The sequence below is a fragment of the Cuculus canorus genome, chromosome 7 (genome assembly GCF_017976375.1).
Source record: "Cuculus canorus isolate bCucCan1 chromosome 7, bCucCan1.pri, whole genome shotgun sequence".
Classification (NCBI taxonomy): Eukaryota; Metazoa; Chordata; class Aves; order Cuculiformes; family Cuculidae; genus Cuculus; species Cuculus canorus.
The window spans coordinates 37,724,005-37,743,510 of record NC_071407.1 but is presented as its reverse complement, the minus strand read 5'-3'; the positions used below and the strand labels follow the sequence as shown (position 1 = coordinate 37,743,510).

Sequence of the window (19,506 nt, the reverse complement as noted above, 5' to 3'; positions counted from 1 at the left end):
CACTGCCTCTCCCTCTGCATCGCTCCATAATTTGGAGCAAATTAATTAGTCTCTTTTTCCTCACCTTCTCTATTTGCGTTGTAAATTATACTGGAGACTTCTAAATGCTGCTCTTCTGGTGGGAAGCAGCGAGTCAAGGCCAAGCCTGCCAGCAGCCTGGGTGCTGGGTGCTTTAGGACGTTCCTCCTCCATGCAGTCACACCCTGTTGGAAGCAGAGCAGCACCAGCCAGCAGGTCTGCATGATCTGGCCCAGCAGTGAAGATGCCGCCCCGGGGGCGTCCAGGCCGTTAGCATCGTTAATAAGGGCCAGATGATCCATGCCTAGTGCTCCTTGCATGTGGCCATCTTCTGGAAACACCGATGCACGGCAGGTCTGTGGGGCACCGTTCGCTGTGCACCCAGCTGCCTTCACAGAATCACAGAATCACTGAATCACAAGGTTGGAAAGGACCCATTGGATCATCCAGTCCAACCATTCCTAACACTCCCGAAACCATGTCCCTCAGCACTTCATCCACCCGTTCCTTAAACACCTCCAGGGAAGGCGACTCGACCCCCTCCCTGGGCAGCTGTTCCAGTGCCGATGACTCTTACTGTGAAGAATTTTTTTCTGATATCCAACCTGAACCTCCCCTGGCGGAACTTCAGGCCATTCCCTCTTGTCCTGTCCCCTGTCACTTGGGAGAAGAGCCCAGCTCCCTCCTCTCCACAACCTCCTTTCAGGTAGTTGTAGAGAGTAATAAGGTCTCCCCTCAGCCTCCTCTTCTCCAGGCTAAACAACCCCAGCTCTCTCAGCCGCTCCTCGTAAGACTTGTTCTCCAGCCCCTCACCAGCTTTGTTGCTCTTCTCTGGACACGCTCCAGAGCCTCAACATCCTTCTTGTGGTGAGGGGTCCAGAACTGAACACAGTATTCGAGGTGCGGTCTCACCAGTGCTGAGTCCAGAGGGAGAATAACCTCCCTGGACCTGCTGGTGACCCCATTTCTGATACAAGCCAAGATGCCGTTGGCCTTCTTGGCCACCTGGGCACATTGCTGGCTCATGTTCAGTCGGCTGTCAACCAGCACCCCCAGGTCCTTCTCTTCCATGCAGCTCTCCAGCCACTCTTCCCCCAGTCTGTAGCACTGCACAGGGTTGTTGTGCCCCAAGTGCAGGACCCGGCATTTGGCCTTGTTAAACCTCATCCCACTGGTCTCGGCCCAGCAGTCCAGCCTGTTCGGATCCCTAAAAAACATGGTTCCCACACCGGGAGAACGCTCCAGCTGGTGCCGCAGGTACTGCCGTGCTCCTGTCCTGGATCTTCATTCAGAAGCTGCAAGGTTTAACTGCATTGGCAGTCTGGATCCTCCTCTTCTTGGATCCTCTGTCCTTGTCATGGATATTAAATATGACTTTGAGAAGACAGACAGCAGCGGTGTCTGCTAAATAAAGTGTTTTCCAAACCAACCATTGTTTGCTGGTTCCGCAGAAACACAAAGTGCCATGAGACATAAGTCAAAATGAATCAAAGGGCTGTAACGCACAGATGTTTGATTGTAGATGGCTCGTCCACTGCAGAGCCCGCTTGACCTTTTACTGTCAGGGAAGGACACTGCTGCTGATACTCTTCTCACTGCGTCTCCCTGCGGGGTGGTTGGATTTGGCTGATTCTCCACAGCACTGACGGCAGAGGGATGTGCAAGCGCCAAACTTGATGTGTCGGGAGGTGTCGGCAGTGTGTGGAGACAGCCTGAGCTGCCATTTCCAGTGCCTCTCTCCAGCCGAAGGAACAGCCTGGAGAGCAACAGCACCCGGCACGTCAGCCCTTCTGCATCGCTGCCCAAGACAGGCGGGGGCTGTTCACATGGTTTATTAAGGTTTTTAATGCTGACTTTGATCTCATTGTGCTTAGTGCTGGCGAAAACAGCCACGTCTCTGGCAATAAATCGCTTCCTTGGGAAAATGAAATCAGCTGGTTTGGATGCTCCTTTCTCAAGCTATTAGTTCTCTTGTCCTGACGGCTCCACCCAGATCACCTCTTGATCGAACTCCAGAGCAAGTAATTGATCCAGAACTTTCCATTTCTCCCAAACTGGTAATGGCAGCACTTTCATTTCTTAATTAACAGATCGTAATTACTAGCGATACGGAACAGTGAAGACCAGATGTGGAGTGAAGCTCAGATGAATATAAAGAGATTTTATTTTTCAGCAAGCCTGTCCTCTTTGCGAGTGCATTCTCGTGTCAAAATAAGTAAAAGTTCAAAGGGATTTGAGATGTTTTTATTGTTTCGTTAATTAATAAATATCACATCCTCTGCAACTAGAAGGTCATTGCTAATAGCAATGTGCTGTTGTAGCAGGAAATGAAATGTTAACAGAAGCAGCATCACTGGTTCCTAATTATTGTCTGTTGGCACATTAAACAGGTGTGTGGCCATTTCGTTGCAGAAAAACGAACATAGTGGAAACTTTTGGCTTCTGCTAGTGTTGCGTTATAGGTCCCCAACCTGTTTGAAAAGATGTGTCCAGTTCTATAGTAACCTGAATTTTAGTTCCAATTTATGAGGACATGTGTGAAGTTGTGATTTTGAGAATATTACTTGATTGTAAATGTAGTGTGGCATTTCGCTTATTTGCTAGCAAAAACAATCCACTCGGAAAACGTGTTCTGGTTAAGTAGTGAGATTTCGTGCCGTGTAGACCTCTTGCTCACTCAGTGGAAGATGTGGTGTAATGTTCTCTGCTTAATTATAGCTGTCAGTACCGTAGGCAGATCTCATCCAAGCAAAGAGCTCTGTGTCATAGGATTTCACAAAACAAAATTATGGAGACCTATCAGGAGCAAATGGGAAGTGTTATACCAAGAGGATTTTTCCAGTTCTCTGTTTTAGTGCTGTTCAGGGAAACGGTTGTTCTCATTGTGAAACAGGAACTGGGGAATCCTGCACAGAGGCACTGAGAGAATGGGTAGCATTTCATGTTTGAAATCACTCTAATTCAGTGCCTCCTCTAAAAGGTGTCATCTGGCACAGAACAGCATCCAAAGATGATCGCAGGGCTGGAGCACCTCCCATCTAAGGACAGGCTGAGAGAGTTGGGATTGTTCAGCCTGGAGAAGAGAAGGCTCCGAGGAGATATTATAGCGACCTTCCAGTACCTGAAGGGGCTACAGGAAAGCTGGAGAGGGGCTGTTCACAAAAGCTTATGGTGATAGGATGAGGGGCAACGGGTATAAATTGGAGAGGGACAGATTTAGACTGGACATAAGGAAGAATTTCTTCCTGATGAGAGTGGTTGCCCCATCCCGGGAGGTGTTCCAGGCCAGGTTGGATGGGCCTTGGGCACCTGATCCAGTGGGAGGTGTCCCTGCCCATGGCAGGGGGTGGAACTGGATGGGCTTTAAGGTCCCTTCCAACTCAAAGTATTCTATGATCCACAATATTGCGAACATGTGAGGTCTCATAAAAGCAACTGTACTTTTCTATCATGAGTATCCTACTGATTAATTAATCCGTTACAAAGTGTGGGAGAAAATTACAGGCATTAAAGAGGAATGAATTTTTCCAGAGTCAAAAAGTCAGAAGAGACAAATCTCATCCAAAATTAGGATTGTAGCTGAGAGTGTCCTTTGTTCAGAGCAGAGCAGGACAGGAGAGGAAAACTCAAACCCTGTACACCAGGGACTTGGAGGGGAAGTAGACAACAACATTTGGGGGTTGTAGGTAACAATGAGGTTTCCAAAGGTATTTTCTTACTGATTTACTTATTTGTTTCTGACACGGTGCTCTCAGAAGTAATTTGAGAATTCATACCTTCTGCCGTGGCAGGATATAAACGTCTGCCGTAGATGTAGTTGGGTTTTCATCGTGCTGTTTGTGATCTGCATCTCTTTAAGCCTCTGTTTCCTTAAGTTTTTCTTTCTCCTTCCTGGTAGAGCTCATTCATTTTATGTGGTTCTCAGTTAGGGGATAATTTCTTTAACAGAACAGCAGGGGTTTGATTTTATCCCTCAAAACTATTTTGTTTAATGATGGTAGGTTCAGATCATCCACTTTTCCCAAGATATCCAAGTCCTGCTGCTGTTTGTCCTGCCTTTCCCGTAACAGAATTTACGATTGCATTTTATGAACGAAAGACTTGAAAAACAGTGAAATATCCCTTGCAACATTTTTAATGAGGATTTCTTGGGGGAGAGGTGAGAGGAGGGGTAGTCATTGTTTTCCTCAAACTGAAGCTAGAGGAATGATTCAAAGCTTCCAACACATGTTTTTAATTTTAGTGAGAGCATGGCTTGAGGAAAACATGTGATTTTGCCTTGGAATTGAAGTTCTATGGGGGTATTACCCTGGTACTTCTTTTGGCTTTGTAATAAAAATAAGAAAACACTCTTCAGCCTGTGGTTATAAAACTTAGGAAATGAATGTCTTTCTCCTGCAGATACTGAAGCATGGTTTGCCATTGAAAAATTAGTGAGTTAGCAAATGATTGTGGTGTAGTAGAAGGAACACTGGGTTTTTTTGTTTTTTCTTGTTCTAGTAGTGCTACGTTGCATTTTATTAAAATCTACTTATTTTTACCTTGTGAAAAGGAAACTGTAAATTAAGTCATTTTTGGTTACTGAAATATTATGTTGAAATGAATCTAGCTGCGTGCTTCCTGCTTATACCTGGGGGGTGCAGAGTCCAGGCCATGCAGGGAATCTGTCTTGCTGTGCTGGGTCAGAGCTGTCAACACCATGTTGCAGTTTAATGAAGTGTAGAACTACATCACTCCGGGAATGGGAGTATGGGCTAGAAATAATGCACAAATATAGTTTTAAACCCTATCGGCTTTCATCAGTGGATCATGAGAGTGCAAAGCTATGGGCTTATGCTTGGTCTCCGAATTGATCCTATCGATGATACCCATCTGTCTGACTGATTCAGGGGTGCGCACATGTCCTACATGGTGCTATGTGGGATTTTGCTTGTTTATTTTTTAACTCCTTAGTAATCCTGTCAGAAATTTCCGCGTTTTCATGTCCTTAGCTTTCACTTAGGAAGATTGGTGGGATCACACAAATACATTATGCCTAATGACAAGGAGCTCACAGGAGCAAAACTTGACATCTGGTTTAAAAGATAACAGGTTGTGACAGGGACTCACTGTAGCAATGTCCAGACTCCGTCGTCATCTGTTTTAGAGATAAATACCATTAAAAGGTCAGAATGTCTTGAACCAATTTGAGAATTGAAACGTTAAGTGAGGATATTAAGTACAGTAAGGAATACATGATCCTTTTAGAATGCTTTGAAGATAAACTGCTTGAAAAGTACATCCAATTAAGAAGAAAATATTCTTTTCCTGAAAACAAGAATCCCTGTCTCTGTCAGACTGTTCAGATTGCTAAAACTGCACATACCGGAAACTGAAAATTTGAGAAATTCACCAATTATTGCTCCAAAATTTGACTAGGTCCTTCTTTTTTATAGCGAAGAGAGGAGGACTAAATTCATTAGTGAAAGGATTAAAAGAGCTGCCATCATGATGTGTACTTCTTGCCAGCTTCTGTCTTTAGTTTTTATTTTTTGCTACCCCACTTAGAAACTTGTACTTTCTTTTTTCTCAATTTTAAAAACTCAGCTGCGTAACCAGACCAGTTTACGTGTTTCTGTTTGTAGAGCTGTTATTTGCTATTTTAGTTTCTGTATAACTTCTCTGTTAGCTCGCCTCATTTTAGACAAGTGCTCTCTCTGCACTTGACTTTTATGTAGACAAATACATGAATTCGGGTATTTTTAACGCCTTATACAGGCATTTTAATGCAAAGGATCAAATAGACCAAAAGGCAAGTGAAATCACATCCCATGAGTAGTCAGCTGAGAAGAGTCTGCAGGAATGCGTGAGCTGCTCAGAAACACGTTTCGGGTATGTGAGGGTGGAATGGCTTCAGGTAAAATGCCCTTTGAGAGTTCGAAGTTGCTAAGGCCAAAACATCTTAAAAAGCTTTACCGTGAGAGAAGACCCAAATGACGTTCTAGTCAAGTTGAGCTAAAAGTCATAGCAATGTAGTTGAACAAAACAAGAGACTATTCACTATGTCTGTGAGAACGCTAAAGTGAAGATTGACCAATGCAAATCGCACATTGCTGTGATGGTTGCAGACAAATACCATGTGAAGGAACGAAACGTTGGTATAGAACTATATTTTTACTGTCGTGGTCAAAAGATGGTTGTGCAAAGGAGAGTATTCAGGAGGAAGGATAAAACCTATGAGTAGACTGGATTGTAGCTGAGGTGGCTAAAGTGTGTTAATTACTGTTCATCCCATTTCATCCTAAGATTTATGGGGTGCAAGTGGATTGTCATGTTAAGTATTGGAGAGGAATATTAGAAATAATATATTTGAGGAGGTGTTTTGCTCAACAGCTCAGAAAGTGATGGTTTCATTTAAAATATTTCAACTAAGTCAGCACTGGAGCGCGAGGCAGTGGCGTGCCAGTCCCCAGCAGATTGCGGCGGCAGAAGCGTACGGTCAGACACGATCAGAAGTTGGGGCAGGCAGGGCGGTGGTGTACTGGCACCTGCATTCAGAGGCTTGATAAGCTGTTGCAAACATTATCAGACAAAAATCCCTTCAGGCACTGAATCCCAGTGATGTGTTGAAGTCAGAACAGTGTCCTTCTCTTTCACTATGTTGTCAGTTTTATAAGCCTTCTCTGGATGGCTGGAACTGCACCACTTTGCTAGCGTCACGTCTTCTCTCAAAAATAACTAGCCTTTATCTTCCAGTAAGGAAAAATTATTGCATGAAAATGCCTGTTCCCCAAAAATGGTTTAAATAGTCTGTCTACTACTTCCAAAAAAAAAAGCACTACTGTACACCTTAGTCATTCAAAAATTAGAAAATAATGAACTTATGCCTAAAGGAAGCTCATTAGAGCTTGTAGCACAGGATAAAGAACAGTGGATTGCCACTGAATACCTTTGTCTCTTGCTGGTTCACTTCCCTACAATTCAGCAAAATGTTTTAATTCAGCTGATGCATCGCTCCCGTTGAACCTGATCACCTCAGTTAAATCAGGGAAATGGAATCAATAGAATTACTGGGGTGGGTTTCTGTCCACCCACTCCGTCCGTAGCCTCTCATAGCAAACACAAAAGCCGCTTGCTAATTGATATTGATTTGTGAAACCATTGAATTCAGCTGTGTCAGAGGGGAAGTTACAAGGCCGTTTCCATTAAAAGAATATACTGAAGTGTACTTCAGATAAAATGTGGAGTTTCTGTATACACAGTCGTGATTTTTGTTCAAATTATATGCCTTTAGAAGAAAAAGAAAACAACGTAATATATAATGCAGCATCAAAAGGATCTTTATTTTCCTCGCTGGCCTGCATCTCTGACCTCATCAAAGAGCTACAGCTTGAAACGCTTTCAGATTTTACAGCCTTTTCCCCCCCCATCTTTAAGATTAACCTTTGCGTCTGTAAACGCACATTAATAAGTGTTTTATAGCGTTAGTCTTGCAGCTTAATGAATCAAGTAGTAATAATGAATTTTATTTCTGCTGGTGATAGCACACATGAGGCAAAAGAGTGGGAGCCAGAGCGATCTGCTCGGTCCACGTGTGTTTGAGTAAAAGTCATCCCCATCCTCTTTTTCTGTGAATAAAACAGGAGGCCAGTGTTTTGGTACAGTTGCTGTTGTATGGTTCAGTGTGGCTCGGCCCAGAACAGTGCTTTCTCCCCGTTATTTGTGCAGGGGAAAGCCTAGGGATGCTCAGAAGATCTGACTCCTCGCTGTGCTAAGTGAGATACAGCGTTTAAATTGAAGAGAGGCTGAGCCCTCCCCAGTGAGCAAAGTAAAACAAGTAAATAAATCAGTGGAAGACCTTACAAGAGGGAAGAAAGAGTGCATCTTGGCCATCAGAGCCATGGGTAGGGTTTGCTTTTGGCATCTTTTTTACAGGTGGTATAATCTAGAGCATGGCTGGTCAAGGCAGCAATATGATCCCTTAATTGAATTAAGCTGGGAGCAAGAATGCAGGAAGAGCAAGAGAAGTATAACACTTAGGGTAAGTAAGGTAGCAGTCAGAGCATCCAGGGTCAGAATGAAGGCAGTCTGAATAGCAGCTCAAGGAAAGAAAGCCACAAAGCATGAAGGCAGGGAAATGGACTGGGTCTCTTTTCTCCCTTTTTTTTTTTTTTTTAAATGAGTAGTTTACCCACAGAAATTCTTTAATTCTGCATATTCAGTGGTGTTATCTAGAACTTTTTCTAGAATTTTCAAACCATTATTCATCCCAAAGAAAATGTTTGTCTTGTGGTGTGTGATGGTGACGGTTTGACATCAGTACTTAGGATTGCAACTTGGAGTTCCAGCTTTCTGCCCTTGGAATGGGAAAATGTGGTATATGGTGGAGAATTTGAAAAATCCCTAGAGGATGAAAGAGGAAAGTCATAAAATAGTCTCTGAATTGACAGCAGTTGTGAATCTTCCCATAATTTTAAAAATCAGTGCACAACTGACTCCCTAAAGTCTACTCCTATTTAGAAGCCTATCTCAACATAGAATCATAGAATAGTTTGGGTTGGAAGGGACCTTAAAGATCCTCCAGTTCCAAACCCCTGCCATGGGCAGGGGCACCTCCAGTTGGATCAGGTGCCCAAGGCCCATCTCACTGTTCCTTGTTGAAATTGTTCAAGCTGCTGTTTCAGATACATTAGCACAGAGTCTTTGTTTGTTCTGAAGTAGTTACGGTTTCCATGAGAAGACAACATCTGAAAATGTTATCACATTTGTAAAGGAGCGTTTGAGCAATAGGAGAGAAAGAGTGAAGTGATTCTTTGATGCATTTCAGATGGAAACTGTGCTGAAAATGAGATGCTCTGTTATCGGTGTTTGTGAATATGAAGAACATGAGATACTGGTCTGTTAGTAGTCTGATCTTTTTTCTTTTTGTTTCTTTACACAAATTAGTGCTCAGTGACTCTGAAACAATTTACTTAATGCTTAAAAGATATGTAGATGTACTTGGGTTGCAGTTGATTTCCTGAAAAGCATCTTGGCTTTTAACTAAAAACTGAAGTGGGTTGGCTTGAAAGTTTTTGGTTCTTTCTAGGGAGTAAAAAGTCCCATGGAGATGCCTTTAAGGTGCTCACTCTTTAAAAGATAAGAGATTTACCCATGAATTCTTTCTCTTGCATCCATTTCTGATAAATGACTGTGTTTTCATCTTTTATGATCTAAATTTTACTTGCAGTTTATCAGTCTGTGGTGGCTGTTATGTTTCCATTATTTTCTACACATTATTCCCTGCTTTTCCATTTCTCATATCAAAGAACCTTTAGATCCTCATATCATCACCTCCTGTCAGTTAGACTTATTTATGCTTTTTGCATTTTAATATGGCTTTTGTAATAACAGATCATCTCACTTTGGCAGCCTGTCACATGGATGAATCTGCTAACCTGAGGAATAAGCTTCAGTAATCTGCTGTTCAGGCAGGTGGAAGATAACACAAATACTTTTGTTCAATCCTGCAGACCCCCCCCAGTGAGTGAAAATGCACCAAAAGGAACTGTGGTCACAGTTGTTACAGCGGCTGCCTTGAACCAGACCATTGTATATTCAATTGTTTCAGGAAATGAAGAGGGTGAGTACAAATATTTTGGTCTTAGTGATTACGCTGAGCCTATTGCACGTATCAGAAGTCGTCAAGAAATAGTGATTAGAAATAAAGCTGCTGAAGTGAGTTCCCACTTCATCTGTACAGGCAGGAGCAACTGCCATTACCAAGTCTTTAGAAATCTGCTAAAAGTCCGGTTAGGTGGCAAATGTACAATAAAAATCAAAGTGCAATGAAATTGGCACTGAAATGAGAATTCATATCGATGCCACATGGTGTGAATCCATGGCGTACAGAAATAAAAGTATAAATAGCTTTGATGATGTTGTGCTTCTTGCTTAGAAATCTGTTTTGAGGCAGTATAGGCTTCTCCATACTATAGCAAAAAGTATTACAGCCTGATATTTAAACAAAACACCATTCCAACATTTGTGTCCTTATTCTCCATGATCCACCTTGAAATTACATTAAATTATTTAGAGGGACATGGGAGAATTCCCTATCCCGTCCTCTGTTTTATACATAGGCTGTTTTTCTTGTCTGCTTTTGCCCACATGTCCTCAAGTTGGTTGATACCAGTACAAGGTCAGATTCAGCCGCTGTGCTCCTTTGCAGAGAGCTTCAAAGAGGAGTTATGTGGGCTTTTAGAGGCACATCTCTGAAGATAATGTGGGGCAATAGCGTTGTGACCAAACAGAAGCACTTAGGCATTAAAACGAAAAAGTGTTTGTGCAGCTTAGAAAGTTACCTCTGTTTTTGCTGGATTTCAGATGTGTTTGCTATTAATAACAGAACAGGCGTGATCTCAGTTAAAAAGTCTCTGGATTATGAAAGAGTGCAAAGTTACGAGCTTCGCGTTCAAGCAGACTCCTTACAAGTGGTGCGATCCAATCTGCGCGTCCCTTCCAAAAGTAAGTTTAAAAATCCGTATTTTTAAATCTCTCTTCAATATGCGTATTTATTATTCTTTGTTGAGGATATTAATAACTGCACTCCAGCTGGAGACGTCATTGTCAGGAATACGACGGTGATGACGGTACATGAGCAGCACACAGGGAGTACGTTTGTGGGCCTCTACGCTAGCCTCATCAGTCTCGAGCTCAATCCTCACAAATCACATTGATGATCACGGCTGTAGGTCTCAGCCATACAGACAAAAGTCATGTCTAAATCTAAAAATAGAGTTGATGGCACAAAGTGACCTTTTTCATTGTAAGCAGAGCAGTGTGGGGCGGAATGCCGCAGGTCCTTTTTCATAAACACATTATACAACCCGGGACAGACTTCACCTCTGCTGAGCTGGTGACATCGCAGCACGGGCTGGGACACCACCAAGGGGAGCGGGGAACAGACGCAGCAAGGGTGAGCAGAGGATAGAGACTCCTTCACCACCCCTGAGGGGCTGCGTTGTGTTTGTTGCAACACAGATTGACTGCAAACTGGAGACAAAGAGCTGCTGGGGCAAAGACAAGAAGGTTCCTTGTAGCATCTCTAGGCAGCAAGGAGTTTAGCTACAAACTAGTTTGTTTTGGCTCTGTCTCATGGTAAAGGGTTTCCTCTTCCCTTAAGGGTTTTCTTTATCTCTATCTTAATAGAAATAATTTGAAAGGTCTTTTGATGATTTTTATGATCCTTCCTCTAAGGAAAAGCTCTGGGAAATATGTCTTTCAGTCATCTGTCTCACTTAGTGTCCTATCCCATCCTATTTAAGCCACAGTTGAGCCCTAGCGAAAGAAAAAAAACAGACTGTGTTTCATGCCTCAGGTTTTGGGGTTTCTTTTGTATTTTTGGTCTCTGTGAGTGTCAGTTTTTCCCTGCTTTAGCCAAGGAGCGTCATGGATGCAATGAAAATAAGCCCAAGGCAGTGGACTGTTGCATTGAAAAAAGGGAAGGAAGGAACTGAATATTTCTTTAAAGGCTATGAAAATATTGCCTCCTTTCATTTCAAGTGGTGTGGAAGTTTATTTCGGAGTTATTCCAGTACAAGCTGTGGGCCAGATCTTCTGCCGGTGGTTGGAGCTTTTCTCTCCTCTGCATTTTCACCAGTGTTAATTATAGAGCAGATCTTTAGCACGGGAAAAAAGCAGGCTCATCCTGACCAAAAGCATCCCCGTGAACTGTAGGTTGAGGGGAAAACATTAGCCTCTGTCGTTGGTAAATGTCTGTCCAAGAGACACTGCTGCACTGTGTCAGTGCCCTTCCGTGAGCCAAGGAACTCCAGGAGGACGGGCTTTGGATACTTGCTGTTTGTTGATGCGCGTGTAAAATTCATTCCAAAAAAGGACATCACATGGGTATTTTGAAGCCGTGAAATAAAAATGTAGTTCAAATTTACTTCAGACTTCAGTTTTGTGCAGATAACCTGTATTTAGTTCCTCGTCAGCCAGGGGAGATGGGCGAGGGAGATACCATCAACAAAACGCTGGTGGTACCAGACTGCTCCTCAGCATCACTGAGATTTGGGCACTTATCAAAATGTGTACATAATAAAACCTCCTTGCAATGTTTTGAAGCTCCCAGTAATATAATGAGCTGTTTAGTTCAAGTGTCTCTTTTAAAGCGTTCCTGGCAGCGTGGTGCTGTAGGGATTGTGCTGCCACAGCTTTGGTTTGATCTCCGTTCCTGGGGAAGACTGCATGGCAAGCCAAGGGCAAAGAATCACAGAATCACAGAGTCACCAGGTTGGAAAGGACCCATTGGATCATTGAGTCCAACCATTCCTAACACTCCCTAAACCATGTCCCTCAGCACTTCATCCACCCGTCCCTTAAACACCTCCAGGGAAGGCGACTCGACCACCTCCCTGGGCAGCTGTTCCAGTGCCCGATGACTCTTACTGTGAAGAATTTTTTTCTGATATCCAACCTGAACCGCCCCTGACGGAGCTTCAGGCCATTCCCCCTTGTCCTGTCCCCTGTCACTTGGGAGAAGAGCCCAGCTCCCTCCTCTCCACAACCTCCTTTCAGGCAGTTGTAGAGAGTAATAAGGTCTCCCCTCAGCCTCCTCTTCTCCAGGCTAAACAACCCCAGCTCTCTCAGCCGCTCCTCGTCAGACTTGTTCTCCAGCCCCTCACCAGCTTTGTTGCTCTTCTCTGGACACACTCCAGAGCCTCAACATCCTTCTTGTGGTGAGGGGTCCAGAACTGAACACAGTACTCAAGGTGTGGTCTCACCAGTGCCGAGTACAGAGGGAGAATCACCTCCCTGGACCTGCTGGTGACCCCATTTCTGATCCAAGCCAAGATTCCATTGGCCTTCTTGGCCACCTGGGCACACTGCTGGCTCATGTTCAGTCGGCTGTCAACCAGCACCCCCAGGTCCTTCTCTTCCGTGCAGCTCTCCAGCCACTCTTCCCCCAGTCTGTAGCACTGCATAGGGTTGTTGTGCCCCAAGTGCAGGACCCGGCATTTGGCCTTGTTGAACCTCATCCCATTGGTCTCGGCCCAGCAGTCCAGCCTGTTCAGATCCCTTTGCAGAGCCTCCCTACCCTCCAGCAGATCGACACTTCCTCCCAGCTTAGTGTCATCTGCAAACTTGCTGAGGGAACTTCCCATTGGTCATTCACCTGTCACAGATGTAGACTGTCACCTTTCCACCTGCTCTGACCGAGAGATATTTCCTTATGCCCGTGTCCAGGCACAGAGCATGTTGGGCAAATTACAACTCGGAGCACAGCGTGATCCCTCTTTCTTCCTCGCTGCCGGAAGAAGTGAGCTGTGTCAGCTTTCTTGCTTTTCCTGCTCGCTCTGGGCTCTTTGGCTGGCATGGTGGCAAGCCTTTTATTGTCAACGGTGACACAGTTGTCCCTTGACAGACAGCCTATCCCACACTGAGGGTTGTGAGCCACGGAGTTAATAGTCTGAGCATCAGAAAGGGAGGGCCACCCTTAACACACTGGGCTGATTCTGCTGTCCCTTTTCTATAGTTTGTCTTCTAAATATTATTCTGATGGATACAGTAATAGCCTTGAACATTAGGAAACCCATCTCTAATTTATTTCGGTGCCAGTTCGGTGCATATGCTTAAAAGTATTGTGCGTAGATTGGAGATCAAAATTCAGATTTTTCAGGATAGCAATTTAAATTGGGTGCAAGTCACTTTCTTTTGTGTACAGATACACACACTGCTATGTGTGCTGCTGGGCCGTGTCCAGAGGAGAGCATCAAAGCCGGCGGTGGGTCTGGAGTGTGTCTTGTGGGAGGCAGCTGAGGAAACTGGGGCTGTTTAGTCTGTAGAAAAGGAGGCTGAGGGGAGGCCTTATCACTCTCTACAATGACCTGAAAGGAGGTTGTAATGAGGTAGATGTTGGTCTCTTCTCCCTTCTAACAAGTGATAGGACGAGAGGAAATGACCTCAAGTTGTGCCAGAGGTGGTTTAGATTGGACATTAGGGAAAATTCTTCACCAAAAGGGTTATCGGGCACTGGAATGGGCTACCCAGGGAGGTGGTGGAGCCACCATCCTTGGAGATGTTTTAAAGGCCTGTAGACATGGTGCTTAGGGGCATGGTTTAGTGGTGGGCTTGGCAGTGTGAGGTTTATGCTTGGACTCAATGATCTTGAAGATCTTTTACAAGCAAAATGATTGTATGATTTTATACATATCTATATATACACACACACACTGCTGTAGAACCTGCTTGTAATACTGAAAATGATATCTCATGAAAATTTGCTTACAGATTTTTAAAGTTCTTAAAGATACTAGACTGAAAGGCCTTAAGTATCTGGGAACATGCTATGAAGTGTGGCGATAGACTGTAGCCAGAGACATCGTACAGGAGATGGTGGTTAAAATACATTCTACCCATGCAGTAGCAGAATTTTGGAAATCGAGCACATAATATCATGGGTGTTTCTTCTTCCTTAAGAAAGAGTTGAGCATGTGCATGGTGTAACACATCGGGGTTATTCAAAAGCCAGAAATGTAGTTGTATTAATGGCAGTTGTAAGATTCTGTGTGCTGTCACAGCCGCCATCGATGATGCATCTGGAGAGGGAGAGAAAGAGAACACTGGTGTCAGTTGTGTCTGGGAGAGGTCCAGTTAAGGTTGTATTCTGTAATATATGACCAGGGCAGCTTGATCTAGTAAGGATGTCCCTGCCCACGGCAGAGGGGTTGGAACTAGATGATCTTTAAGGTACCTTCCAACCCTAACTAATCTATGATTCTATGAAATGCAGCCAGGCCGTATGCAGCGAGGACATAAGGTTTCTGTACAGCTTACCACTTTTTTTGCAACTCTTTCTCTGACGTGGCTGAACAGACGAGGGAGTCAGCAGGTTCCAGCAGAGGTCTTTGGGCTGTTCTCACAGGTCAGGGACGCAGTGGCCCCTGTATCCCTCTTCTGACTCATAGTCTGCACAAGAGCAGTTCTCCCAACTGGGCAGTAGTTCTGAAAAGGTGGTGCCTGAATGATTTTCTTCGGGGGTAATCGGTAATGACTGGAGTTTGAATGCAGCAATTTAAAGGAAGACATGCACTGGCCGTATGTGTTTGGAAACCCGTTAGTATACAGCATGTATTAGGTTTTCAATAAGCTCTGTGCTGGATGCGTAACTACAGAGTAGTTGGTAGATGTATATTTTAAAAATACTTTGCAAGTATCTCACTAACTGAATCACTTCTTTGCAATGGAGTTTCCTTGACCTCTAGGTTTGATTCCTACATTCTTATGATGTATGTCTTTCCATTTTCTCAGCACCTTTCTCTTTCTTGATGAGTTTTAATCAGGTTAAATACTACTTCAGAGTTTCAGGGCACTGAATTGATGAACCACAGTGGAAGGAGACAAGACAGAATTAATGCACCATGGTGGACTCTGATGACATTGAAAAGATGAACCACTTTGGAGATAGGTGGATTTGAACGCACTTCTCTAGGATTAGGTGATACTGAATTAATAGACTGCTCTGACATTCAATGGCAATGCCAGAATTGTTCTGGTGTCAGATACCACTGAATCGGTGAACCGTTCTGGGATTTGTTGGCAGTGAATTATGACCTACTCTGGAGCTGCTACGATGAGCCCTTCTGGGTTAGATAACACAGCACTGACAAACTGCTCTGCCACAAAACAGTGCTGAGTTTTATGAAACTCGGAAGCTAGATACCAAAGTGTTTTTTACTGTATGGTATTATAGAAGATAATTATATAGAAGTAGGAGTTTGAGTTTTCATCTGTGCAGTGCAAAAGTGGATGATACTGTATTAAGTGTAACCAAGCTTGTCATTCAGTGATTGTGCCAACTGATAGCGTAGTAATAAATGAATAAATAAATGAGGAAAGTAAATTGAGATGTCCTCTGAAGTATGCAAACATAAAACTGGTGACTTAAACTGGGTTTTTAAAATATGATGCTAAATCATGCAAAATCACACTCTTACTTAAATGAGTCACTTCTGCTGAAACTTTATAATATGAAATTGCAGTGCTTTTTTACTTCATTTGTATGGAAGAAGAGTTAGGTTTTCTGATTATAGTGAGTTTAAAAGGTTGGAATTCTGGTCAATGGAGTTAACTCCAGCTGGAGGCCAGTCACAAGTGGGGTTCCTCAGGGATCAGTACTGGTTCCAGCTCTGTTCAATGTCTTTATCAATGACCTGGATGAAGGCATTGAGTGCACCCTCAGCAAGTTTGCAGATGACACTAAGCTGGGAGGAAGTGTCGATCTGCTGTAGGGTAGGGAGGCTCTGCAAAGGGATCTGAACAGGCTGGACTGCTGGGCCGAGACCAATGGGATGAGGTTTAACAAGGCCAAATGCCGGGTCCTGCACTTGGGGCACAACAACCCTATGCAGGGCTACAGACTGGGGGAAGAATGGCTGGAGAGCTGCACGGAAGAGAAGGACCTGGGGGTGCTGGTTGACAGCCGACTGAACATGAGCCAGCAGTGTGCCCAGGTGGCCAAGAAGGCCAACGGCATCTTGGCTTGGATCAGAAATGGGGTCACCAGCAGGTCCAGGGAGGTTATTCTCCCTCTGTACTCAGCACTGGTGAGACCGCACCTTGAATACTGTGTTCAGTTCTGGGCCCCTCACCACAAGAAGGATGTTGAGGCTCTGGAGTGTGTCCAGAGAAGAGCAACGAAGCTGGTGAGGGGCTGGAGAACAAGTCTTACGAGGAGCGGCTGAGAGAGCTGGGGTTGTTTAGCCTGGAGAAGAGGAGGCTGAGGGGAGACCTTATTACTCTCTACAACGACCTGAAAGGAGGTTGTGGAGAGGAGGGAGCTGGGCTCTTCTCCCAAGTGACAGAGGACAGGACAAGAGGGAATGGCCTGAAGCTCCGTCAGGGGAGGTTCAGGTTGGATATCAGAAAAAAATTCTTCACAGTAAGAGTCATCGGGCACTGGAACAGCTGCCCAGGGAGGGGGTCGAGTCGCCTTCCCTGGAGGTGTTTAAGGAACAGGTGGATGAAGTGCTGAGGGACATGGTTTAGGGAGTGTTAGGAATGGTTGGACTCGATGATCCAATGGGTCCTTTCCAACCTGGTGATTCTGTGATTCTGTGATACTGGGCCCTGAAAGTATTAGACCTTCAGTATTAATAGACTTGTCCAGTTCAGGTAAATTTAGCAGCCTGGGATTTTTTCTGTCTGTTATTTGCTTCCTAGATTGTCTATCACAATAAACCACAATCTACTGGTATACGGTAGGTCAAATTAGCTTTGTGATTATTAGCTTCCAAATCAAAGCTTGCAGTTCTCCCTCAGTGGATAACGTGAAAGGAAAAGAAAAACTGATATATAAGAGGATCATCCAGCGTGTGGCAGGATGTGTTCCACAAGTGGAAGGTGCTGATCTGCAGTCTGGCACAGAGCAAGTAGCACCTTCCTACCATAGGACCTGGGAACTGGTGAGCTGAAGGGAGCATATCAGTACAATTAATCACTTACAAAACCAGAAGTACTTCTTGAACAAGAACAGGAGAAATGTCATCTTTTATCTTATTTGAATGCTATCAGCTCTTCACAAAGTTTTCATCACCATTTCACTGCCCTGCAGTTTGATAGCTAAGAGAGCGCGGTCAGAGGAATAACCTCGTTGCAGCAAGGAAAGATGGGACAGGAGGAAGCAGAGAGGTTCACGGTAAACCAGAGGGAGCAGCAAAGACACAGCGCTGCCTAAACACTGTAAGAAAGAGCGGTGGAGCAGTATAGACAAGAAGGGGAGAAGAAGGATTTTGCCAGCAAAATAAATGTTGTCCCAGTTATAAGAATCAAAACGTTAGTGGCTATCTGGTCCCTATGCCAGACAGATGAAACATACTGTGGTGGCAAACACCAGAGCTTCCCGCTTTATTCTGGAAGTAAGGGTGTATTTATAAGAGAACAAGCGTATGTTTGCTTTTGAACACCATGGACATAAGGACTTTCCAGGTTCCTCCTAGTACAGTAGTAGGGGATTCAGTCGCATGTTTTGTTTGCTTTTGAAAGCCATGGACATAAGAGCCTTCCAAATTCCTCCTAGTACAAAAGTGGAGGATTCAGTCTCATGTTTCCTAGTCTCCACAGTTTCCACCATCTGAGAAGAGCACATCTTTTCGTTCCCCTCCTTTCAGGGGAGGGGACGTGTGACCCTTTCAGGCTGCCATCACACTCCCACTGAGCTGCTGCTGACAGAAGTTGTCATTTGCTCTTTTATTTTGACTCTTGATTGCCATCTGTGTGTAGCTTTGTTGGCCCTTCATGGCTCCTCAGGTAGCCCCGGGCTGTTCCAGTACCTGTCTGCAAGTGGATGTGGATGCAGACAGATTGTTTAAACATTAAACCTTACAGGCATAGGTGTTACCAGTTGACACAGTGCCACGTGAAAGGGTTGTCTTCATTAGAAGTGACCTGTGTCACTTCTTCATAAAATCATAAAATAGTTTGGGTTGGAAGGGACCATAAAGGTCAGCTAATCTGACCACCCTGCAGTGAGCAGGGACATCTTCAGCTGGATCAGGTTGCTCAATATGACCTGACCTTGAATGTTCCCAGGGCTGGGTCGCCTACCACCTCTCGGGGCAACCTGTGCCAGTGTTTCGTCACTCTAACCATGAAAAATTTCTTCCTGTTATCTAGTCTAAGATCTCTCCTCTTTTAGTTTAGAGCCATTACCCCTTGTCCTATTGCTACAGGCCTTGCTAAAACCTTTTCCCCTTCTTTCTTTTAAGCCCCCTTTAAGTATTGAAAGGTTGCAATAAGGTCTCCTCGGAGTCTTCTCTTCTCCAAGCTGAACAACCGCATGTCTCTCAGCCTCTTTTTCACAGGGGAGGGGTTCCAGTCCTGTGATCGGTTTTGATCATTTCCTCTGGACCTGCTCCAACAGGTCCATGTCTCTCCTTTGCTGAGGTCTCCAGAGCTGGACACAGGTCTCACCAGAGCAGAGTAGAGGGGCAGAATCACTTCCCTTGACCTGCTGGCAACGCTTCTTTTGATGCAGCCCGGGAATCAATTGGCCTTCAGGGTTGCGAGTGCACATTGTCAACTCATGTCTAGCTTCTCATCCACCAGGACCCCCAGTGCTGCTCTCAGTCCCTTCATGCCCCAGCTTGTACTGACACTGAGGGTTGCCCCAACCCAGGTGCAGGACCTTGCATATGGCCTTGTCAAACCTCATGAGGCTTTTCCTGCTTGTCCAGGTCCCTCTGGATGGCATCCTGTCCCTCAGGGGTGTCAACCTACCACTCAGTTTGGTGTCATCTACATACTTGCTGAGGGCGCACTTGATCCCATCGTCTGTGTCATTGATGATGATAATGAAAAAGACCAGTCCCAGAGGGACACCACTCCTCACTGATCTCCATCTGGACATTGAGCCATTGACCACTACCCTCTGGGTGTGACCACCCAGCCAATTTCTTATCCACTGAATTGTCCACCTATCAAATTCCATATATTTAGAGAGAAGGATGTTGTGGGGGACCATGTCAA

General features: G+C 44.6%; 1 protein-coding gene across 11 annotated transcripts in view; it reads left to right on the top strand.

Moving 5' to 3' along the window:
- Window positions 1-19,506, top strand: part of PCDH15 (protocadherin related 15) — an 855,028-nt gene that overhangs the window by 755,900 nt on the left and 79,622 nt on the right. For all 11 annotated transcript variants that reach the window (XM_054071964.1, XM_054071953.1, XM_054071963.1 and 8 more), the window contains 2 exons: window positions 9,510-9,619; window positions 10,363-10,503. In XM_054071964.1, the coding sequence (XP_053927939.1) occupies window positions 9,510-9,619; window positions 10,363-10,503 (251 nt within the window). The remainder of the gene's footprint in view (window positions 1-9,509; window positions 9,620-10,362; window positions 10,504-19,506) is intronic.